Here is a 9,144-nt window from a genome sequence, read left to right as displayed (position 1 = left end):
TGAGAGTTTTCTTGTGGCAAGTCTGCCATCAATGAGCTTATGAATCATAGATATCTATATCTTGTGGTTTAAATTATGGTTTATGTAAAATCCTAGAATGGTTTGAGGTGGAAGGGACTTTAAAGGTCGTCTAGTTCCAACCCCCTACCCTGGGCACTTCCACACACCTTCCACTAGATCAGGCTGCTCTGAGCCTCATCCAGCCTGGTCTTGAAAACCTCCAGGGTTGAGGCAGCCACAGCTTCTCTGGGCGACCTGTTCTAGTGCCTCACCACCGTCACAGAGAAGAATTTCTTCCTAATATCTAATCTAAATTCAGCCTCTTTCAGTTTAAAGCCATTCACACTGGTCCTATTACTACAAGTACTTGTAAAACGTCCCTCTCCAGGTCTCTTATAGGCCCTCTCTAAGTACTGGAAAGCTGCTAGAGGGAGTTTCTGCTGTTTGAGTTGCTTTGTGTCATTGCCTAGCATTGGCTAGGTCTGGTTTAAAAATGTTTCATTCTTCAAATCCGAAAGGATGAACTGTGCACTGTAAGGAGGTAGTCAAGCCACTCAATGAATGGAATTCACTCCACTGGTTCTCAGGGTCATGGGTTGGGAGTCATGGAATCAATCAGGTTGGAAAAGATCTCTGAGATCATCAATTCCAATCCATGACTGAACACCACCATGTCAACTAAACCACGGCACAAAGTGCCACATCCAGTCTTTCCTTAAACACCTCCAGGCACAGTGACTCCACCACCTCCCTGGCAGCCCCTTCCAATGTCTAATCACTCTTTCTGTGAATAAATTCTTATGTCTGACTTAGACCTCCCCTAGTGCACCTTAGAGATTGTGTCCTCTTGTCCTGTCACTGGTTACCTGGGAGAAGAAACCAACCCCCACCTGGCTACAAACTCCTTTCAATGAGTTGTAAGGAGTGGTAAGGTCACCGTTGAGCCTCCTTTTCTCCAGGCTAAACACCCCCAGCTCCTTAGCTGCTCCTCATGAGACTTGTGCTCCAGACCCTTCACCAGCTCCATTGCTCTTTTCTGAATTTGCTTCAGCACATCAATGTTCTTCCTGAATTGAGGGGCCTGGAACTGGACACAGTACGCGAACCATCCTGAGCACACTGTAGAGATAATAGGGAGAAAGTGTTTTTCCAGTTGTTCTCAGAATCTGTCTCTTGACAATATAAGGAATCTAGTTTAATTCAGAATCAAATTTAATTTACAATTTAAGCACCTAAAATTGGTTAGGCTGAACCTGAATCCTTGTGTTAAGAAAGCAAAAATTCTTCACTTTGTTATATTAGCTAATACTCAGAGGTACAAAGCTCTTACCCTGCTGTAAGAAGTCAGTAGCCTCAACAAATAGTAGAATAATTCTCCTAAAACTTAGAAAAGACAAATGTAAACAAACACAAATAAAACTAGGTGGAACTATAATGTTTGGGTATTAATGTTAGCAAATTCATCTATTCATTTCAGTTACAGCAACATCAAGTCATTAATATGAACAGTGCTACAACAAAAAAGCTTCGGTTCTTTCATTTTTACTTTTCCATTTTATCATTTTTTCCTAATTGCAAAATATATTAAAGGACAGAGGATAATATAGAGGAGTTTTTATTCTAGTTTTACTTTCATGTATTTTTAACCTTTTGCTGCCTGATAAAAATCTATTAAAATGAACAATAAGAAATACTATCTATATATACTTGCAGTATCTATATATACTTGCAGTCCCTGGTATTTTAAATTATGTTCTACATTAGCAGCTTTGGTAATGAAGTGCTATCATGGCTGAACAAAGGCAACGAGCTTTGTCAACATCAGGTGAAGCGCTATATGACATCCTGGCACTAGAGAAGGGAGCAACACATGATGAGATTAAAAAGTCCTACAGGTATGTAAAATGTGCTTTGCAACAGATGTAAAAATGCTTATTTGTCTGGTATGATTATGATGGTAAAACCTTTTGAGTTACATGTACATTAGATATTCATTGTCACAATTGTTTCTTTTTTTTAAAATTTGTGAACCTGAAAATAATCATGATGCAATGTGAATCTACCACAAGCTGTCTGTGATTTACTTAAAATGTTCTAATCTGAGTGAATGAGAGGTCGGACTGTTGGGATAAACTAACCTGGGGTATTTGAATACTGCACCCAGTTCTTATGTTAGTACCTTCCCTGAAGTACCTTGAAATGCAAAGCCAATGCAAGTGCTGTAATGACAATTTGAGAACTAGAGTAAGAGACATAAGGAGTTCAATCAGTTTATCTTGTCAGAAAAGAAAAAGAAGATTACTTAGAATAAAAGATAGATTTAGAAGACAAGAAAAGATAGATTATTTGATTATAGTGTGGAATATCCTTGACGGGGAAAATTGCTAGGTGTGAGTTGTTCACTTCATGAAGGCAGGCATAACCTAAATCAGTGCTCGGGATCTGAAAATGATTTGAGCTGAAAAAGAGGTACATGGTTTTAACTGTGAGTGTAACCAACTAGTGAAAAATACTGGCACAGGAATGGTACTTTCTCTATTGAAGAAGAAGAGAGGACATTAAGAATAGTTTGAGTCAAACACAAGTTATCAAAATGGTGACAAATATTTTATTGCTGAAATGTAACAAAACCTAGAAGTAAGACCAGAAGATTTTACGGTAATTTTGCCCTTAAATTTGCTCAGCTGCTGTTAAAAGAGAAAGAAATTTCAATGTCATGTGTGAAGTAGATGTTCTTGACGCTGAAATAAATATACTTGTAGGTTTAATAAATATTGTAAAACTTTTATTACAGCATCATTCTGGGTATTGTTGGTTGCACTATATTACCAGGCAAATTTAACACAGCTTGCTTTTCCTATCAAATGTAGGAATATATATGATCTCAAAAAGGTTTATTAAATAGATCTACTTGCATCATTGTTTAGCTTGAATTTTGGCAAGACTCTGTCCTCCATGTTTTTGAACAAATTGCATTTCTCCTGCTTTCTGTTCCTAAAGGCACATATTCAATGGAAGCAAAAGGAGTAAATGTCCAAACTCTTCATACAATGGAAGGAGAACTGTTGACATTCCATGGTTCTGTTGTCTTGTGTAATTATACCACTGGGAAAAAAGCATACTATGGTATCAAATTCACTTATGACTTGCATCTTCTGTGTTCCTGTAGTACAGCCTGGCTATAGAAATCATCTTCTGTTTCAAACTTCATGTTTTCCAGTTGCTTTTACATTTAATTTTCTGGAAATCCCCAAAGGAGAAAGTTGTCATGGAAGAATGTAGAATGCAATTAACTTTATTTAATGCTGAACATGAATATGGATGATTTACACCATGATATATGGCAAAACTGACAGTGATGCTTCCTCCATCTTTATTAGTAATTAAAGAAAAAAAAAAAAGGCTGCTTCTGACTAAAGTGGAAATGTCAAAGGGATTCACTTTTAATGGAGTAGCTGTAAATATTTGCAAGACAAAATGATGAGTCAGTCTCGTAGATTTGCTTTAATTATAATTTAATTCATGCTAATCCAAAAATCTGCTGCTGAAATGGTATTCTTTAGTACAAGGTATAAAACCAGCCATACCTGATTCTGAGTTTCCTGCCATTATTAATTAAGTCACTGTTAATTATACTGCCACAGCCCAGGGCAAAATTTGCTTTTTCATAAACATGACAGACATGACTCTGTGATTTTATTTGGAGTTTGGCACAATCTAATTTATCAGGGAGTAAAGCTAACAGGCTTTTAATCAGCACAATTTCAAAGGAGATCTGTTTATCTTCAATATAATACAAAAATAATTTTAGAACTTTTTTTGGCATAAAAAATTAAACTGTACTTTGACTTATGCTTTCTTGTCTGAATATATGAAGTAATATGCAGAGATATAGACAATGGATTTCTTTTCTTCAGAAGTTTCAAAAGATCCTATTTGATAGACTACTTACAAGAAAATCATAGATTCATAAAGTGGTTTGTGTTAGAAGGGACCTTAAAGATCATCTAGTTCCAACCCTCTGCCCAGGATTGCTGAGACTAGACCAAGTTGCTCAAAGCCTCATCCAATCTGGCCTTGAACACTTCCAGGGAACACCCACAGCTTCTCTGAGCAACCAATTCCAGTGCATCACCAACCCCACAGTGAAGAACTTCTTTGTAATATCTAATGTAAATTTTGCCTCTTTCCATTCCTAGCCATTTCCCCTTGTTCTATCACTACACGCCCAAGTCAAAAGCCCTGCTCCAGCTTTATTGTAGAACCTCCCTAAGTACTCCCTAAGTACTGTAAGTATTGTCATACTAAAGATTTCTCTTTTCCAATCTGAATAATCCAAATTCTTCTGGCCATTCCTCCTAGGAAAGGAGCTCCATCCTGCTAATCATTGTGGTGTGCCACCTCTGGACTTGCTCCAAAAGGTCAACACCTCTCTGACAGTACATTGGTGATTAAGAATTTTATTAGAAAATGTGTACAGTGCTCTTAATGCCATTTAATTACTAGCAAGCAAGGAGGGATAATGGCTTACTCATGGCTATGCCAATGGCTTGTTCTACTTCTGATACAGCCTCTGGGTCCACCCAAGGCTCCCCACAGCCACGAGAGGACACAGCACCTATGATCCAGGCAAGGGAATGAAAAGCATTGGAGAATGCGGGCATCGATCCCGCTACCTCTCACATGCTAAGCGAGCGCTCTACCATTTGAGCTAATTCCCCACCCTGCAGCCTCTGACTGAGGTCCTCTCCCCTCCCAGGCACCCAGCCCTGACCCAGGATGCCCTGAAACCAAAGCCCAGGCCTCCCACTGGACTCAATCTCATACCACCAACTCACTACTGCCTCACATTCCTGCTGGAGGTGACTGCAGACAACCCCCATGGTCAGAATCACCATCCTCTGCCCAAGGGTTCACCAAAAAATGCCTTGGCTGGTTGTCTTTCACAGTTTAGGCAAGATCTCATGGCTGAGCAGCTCATTCTGGGGAGTCCCCTGGGCAGGTCCAGAAAAAGGCAGCAGTGCCAGTGCAGGATGTGCGCCAGAGCCAAAAGATCACTCCTTCGAGCCGGAGTTGAACCAGCGACCTAAGGATGGCCGTACAAGGGAGCCTACAGTCCTCCGCTCTACCAGCTGAGCTATCGAAGGAAGCATGGGGACATGCCCAGGCAGACCTCACCCAGCACTTTTCCCAAGCCAGAGAGCACCATCATGCCTCTAATTACCACATCCTTCTTCAAACAGCCTCAGCTGAGACATCACAGCCCCTTGCTCAACACTTAAGCCCATCAGTCATGCAAACTGCAAACAGAAATGCTCCATAAGCTCCTTGGATGTCATCTTCTACAGATGGACTCTCCTTAGGGCCACACAGAGCTTACCTATATACGGCTACATTTTCCCTTGATTCCCTTTCACTGTGCTGTCTTTTGCTCTCTGCTCAACTATAATATATATATCTGCTCAAATTATAGCTGTTTCCCTGTTCTGCAACCTACATTTAAGTGCCCCAAGGTCATCCACAAGTCCTCAGAACCTGTCTTTCTGTAAACTGAACATTCCCACTCTCTTCAGCCCATCCTTAAAGAGAATTCCAGTGATTCTGTGAGATTTTTGGTGATCCACCACTGAGGTTGTTCCATTTCTTTGACATCCTTTTCTATACTGGCTTGATATTTGAGAACTGCCAAGCTGTCTTGGTTTACGTCAAGATAAGGGGGTAGACACTTTAAAATTGATTACATCCCATTTATTTTTAGCCAATTCCCTTCCACCAATAAGTAGAGATGAACATGAGGAGATATCAATAAAAAGTAACAGTTTACTAAAAATGTGAAATAGCAACAGGCAAGAAAAATATGAATAATCACTAATTACAAAGTTTCTAAATTTCACTGACTCCCTGGGCACAAGGAGAAATTAAAAGTGGTAGAGAAAGCCCTCTGCCCAAGATGGGCCCTCCATGAAGGATTGCGTGTGGAGAGACAAAGATGGTGGCAGCCCTCCCCCTCCTTTGACTGCATGTGGACAGAGAGAAGAAAAAGAGAGAAAAAAAAACCCCAAAACAACACAGATCCAAACCTCCATGATTACAAAAACTCCCCCTAAACAACAAGTAACAGAGAACTCAGGAAAAACAAAAAGAAAACCTTGAGTCCAAAGCCAGACAAATCCCCTTCCTATTTCTCTGGTGGCAGCAGCTCTGTCAAAAAAGGTACTCCAGCAGCTGGAACTTGATACAGCTGGAACTCATAGAGGGACTTCACCTTTTCATGAGGAGAAACAGCAGGCAGCAGCAGGAGCAACTTGGACTCCATGCCTTCCCACTTCAACTGAGCACTGCTGGCAGGTTGGGGCAACCATGTAGAGTGGGGCTGTTGCCCTTTTCTTGATGTGAAGTGACTGTAGACAGGTGAAATCTGCTTTGAAGCAATCCAGAACCACAAAATCCTAGGAAACCTGAAGCAACCGTCTCAGGAAAGAAAACAAAAGAAAACCAAGGCAGTCTCCACCCATTCTGCCTCGGCTCTCTCCCTGTGAGAACAAAATGGAAAGAGCAAAAACCAAGAGGTAAGAGAGAGCTGTCTATGCCTGAGAGATTCTGGCTTTTAAAAAACTTGGCAATGCCCCAGCCCTGCAGTTCCATTTCCAACCACAAGGTTTTCAAGAGACAGTAGCAATTCTGGGCACAGATGGATATAAAATATAATAACATTTTGGGTTACCCAGAACACAAGCAAAGAAGAAGAAAATCAATCCATTAAATTGCCCATAGTGCTCTTGAGGTCATCCTCCTCTGCTAACCCAGGGCACACCATAAATCTCCCCACAGCCTCCCCAGAGATCAGATGGATCCCTGGCAAAGGACCCTGTGTCCAGGCAAGGGGAATGAAAAGCATTGGAGAATGCGGGCATCGATCCCGCTACCTCTCACATGCTAAGCGAGCGCTCTACCATTTGAGCTAATTCCCCACCCTGCAGCCTCTGACTGAGGTCCTCTCCCCTCCCAGGCACCCAGCCCTGACCCAGGATGCCCTAAAACCAAAACCCAGGCCTCCCACTGGACTCAATCTCATACCACCAACTCACTACTGCTTCACATTCCTGCTGGAGGTGACTGCAGACAACCCCCATGGTCAGAATCACCATCCTCTGCCCAAGGGTTCACCAAAAAATGCCTTGGCTGGTTGTCTTCCACAGTTTAGGCAAGATCTCATGGCTGAGCAGCTCATTCTGGGGAGTCCCCTGGGCAGGTCCAGAAAAAGGCAGCAGTGCCAGTGCAGGATGTGCGCCAGAGCCAAAAGATCACTCCTTCGAGCCGGAGTTGAACCAGCGACCTAAGGATGGCCGTACAAGGGAGCCTACAGTCCTCCGCTCTACCAGCTGAGCTATCGAAGGAAGCATGGGGACATGCCCAGGCAGACCTCACCCAGCACTTTTCCCAAGCCAGAGAGCACCATCATGCCTCTAATTACCACATCCTTCTTCAAACAGCCTCAGCTGAGACATCACAGCCCCTTGCTCAACACTTAAGCCCATCAGTCATGCAAACTGCAAACAGAAATGCTCCATAAGCTCCTTGGATGTCATCTTCTACAGATGGCCACATGTCATCTTCCTTAGGACCACACAGAGCTTACCTATATACAGCTGCATTTTCCCTTGATACCCTTTCACTTTGCAGTCTTCAGGCCTTCTGATACTTTGCTCAAGTATCAGATAAAGGATAGCATTTCCTCTACTCTGTAATCGCCTACAAGCACGAAGGTCATGCCTAAACCCTTTGATTCTCTCCTTCAGCAGTCTGAACTTTCTCACTGTTCTTGCTCATCCTGGTAGAGAAGTCCCTCCATTCTGCGAGGTTCTTGTTGGCCCTCCACTGAGATTCTTTCATTCCATTGATGTCAGTTCCTGTGTGTGGGATCATCTCTTCCCAAGTGTCCTGATGGCCTTTGTCTGAGGTCACTGCACATGGTCCACGTGTGTCTTCTACACAGAGGCACAAGGCTGGGCACTGTTATGGCTTTATTTTGCAGGCAGTGAAACATCACACAGCTGTTCACTCATGCCCTTCCCCACAGTAAGAATAAAATTCACAGGGTGAGAAAAAGATGATTTAATAGGGCAGAAAAGAAATGGAAAGTGAAATAACAACAATAACGACAACAGTAACAATTATAATAATAATTCCAATATTAATAGAACGAAAATATACAAATCATATGATGCACAACACAGTTGCTTTATGCTCAGTGAATGATGCCCAGTGAGTTCCTAAGCAGTAGCTCCATTGTCTTTTCCCGTAATTTATATACTGAGCATGACACCATATAGTGTGGAATATTCCATTAGCCAGTTGGGGTCAACTGTCATGGCTTTCTCCTCCCAGCTCCTTTTGCCCACCATCCTCCTTGATGGTGGGGTTCTGTGAGAAGCTGAAAAGTCCTTCACTTATGATGAGCACTGTTCAACAAGAACTAAACCATCAGAATGTTATCAATATTATTCTCCTCCTTGATCTAAAACACAGCACCATACCAGTTACTAGCAAGAAAATTAAGTCAATCCCATCTGAAACCAGGTAAATATTTATGCCTTACTTTATACCATTTATGTCATGCTAAGGTCCCACATATTCCAGTTTCTGGTCTTTTTATATACATATGCAGATATCATTCCCTTAGCCTGGACCATTTCTCTAGATCATTTCTCTAAAATGTCAATTGAGTTTATTTAGCCCATGACTTTGGGCTCCTCTAAGTCTTTTGGGACAGGAGAGATGATGTGTGATGTTGGACTGTTGTATTCTGAAGACAGTTCTGGTTTTATCATTGCTCCACTTAGCCTGATCTAATAAAAATTCATTTTTCATAGATTAATAAAGCTAAATATTTATAATTTTGATATTGCATATAGCAACCGTAGCAAAGATGCTATACATTATTATATAGCAATTAGCATAATATAATTCAAATATTTGCCGGTTGTCACACAGAATCAAATCCCCTTGAGGTACACATCATACTTCTCCATCCTTCTGCATTACTCGCCAAGTGCACTCAGGCTCTTGATCAAAAGCAGTATCATGGATGGGTTTGCTTTTGCCTGAAGTAGGAATAACCCAGCCTGTCTTTCACAGCATAAT

At 41.6% G+C, this 9,144-nt stretch overlaps 1 protein-coding gene and 2 non-coding genes across 3 annotated transcripts in view; 1 reads left to right on the top strand and 2 right to left on the bottom strand.

Moving 5' to 3' along the window:
• Nucleotides 1–1,788: 1,788 nt before the first annotated feature.
• DNAJC5B (DnaJ heat shock protein family (Hsp40) member C5 beta) overlaps nt 1,789–9,144 on the top strand; it is a 32,369-nt gene continuing 25,013 nt past the window's right edge. Inside the window, exon 1 of the mRNA XM_005517120.1 lies at nt 1,789–1,895. Within this exon, the coding sequence (XP_005517177.1) occupies nt 1,789–1,895 (107 nt within the window). The remainder of the gene's footprint in view (nt 1,896–9,144) is intronic.
• On the bottom strand, nt 5,059–5,147 carry TRNAY-GUA (transfer RNA tyrosine (anticodon GUA)). The gene is given in 2 exon segments: nt 5,059–5,094; nt 5,111–5,147. It is a non-coding gene; the product is annotated as a tRNA-Tyr (tRNA).
• TRNAY-GUA (transfer RNA tyrosine (anticodon GUA)) lies at nt 7,309–7,397 on the bottom strand. Its single transcript is given in 2 exon segments — nt 7,309–7,344; nt 7,361–7,397. It is a non-coding gene; the product is annotated as a tRNA-Tyr (tRNA).

This window comes from Pseudopodoces humilis, chromosome 1, assembly GCF_049639895.1.
Source record: "Pseudopodoces humilis isolate 2021_Gansu_Grassland_sample_001 chromosome 1, ASM4963989v1, whole genome shotgun sequence".
Taxonomy (NCBI): domain Eukaryota; kingdom Metazoa; phylum Chordata; class Aves; order Passeriformes; family Paridae; genus Pseudopodoces; species Pseudopodoces humilis.
This window is presented reverse-complemented; position numbering and strand designations above follow the sequence as displayed.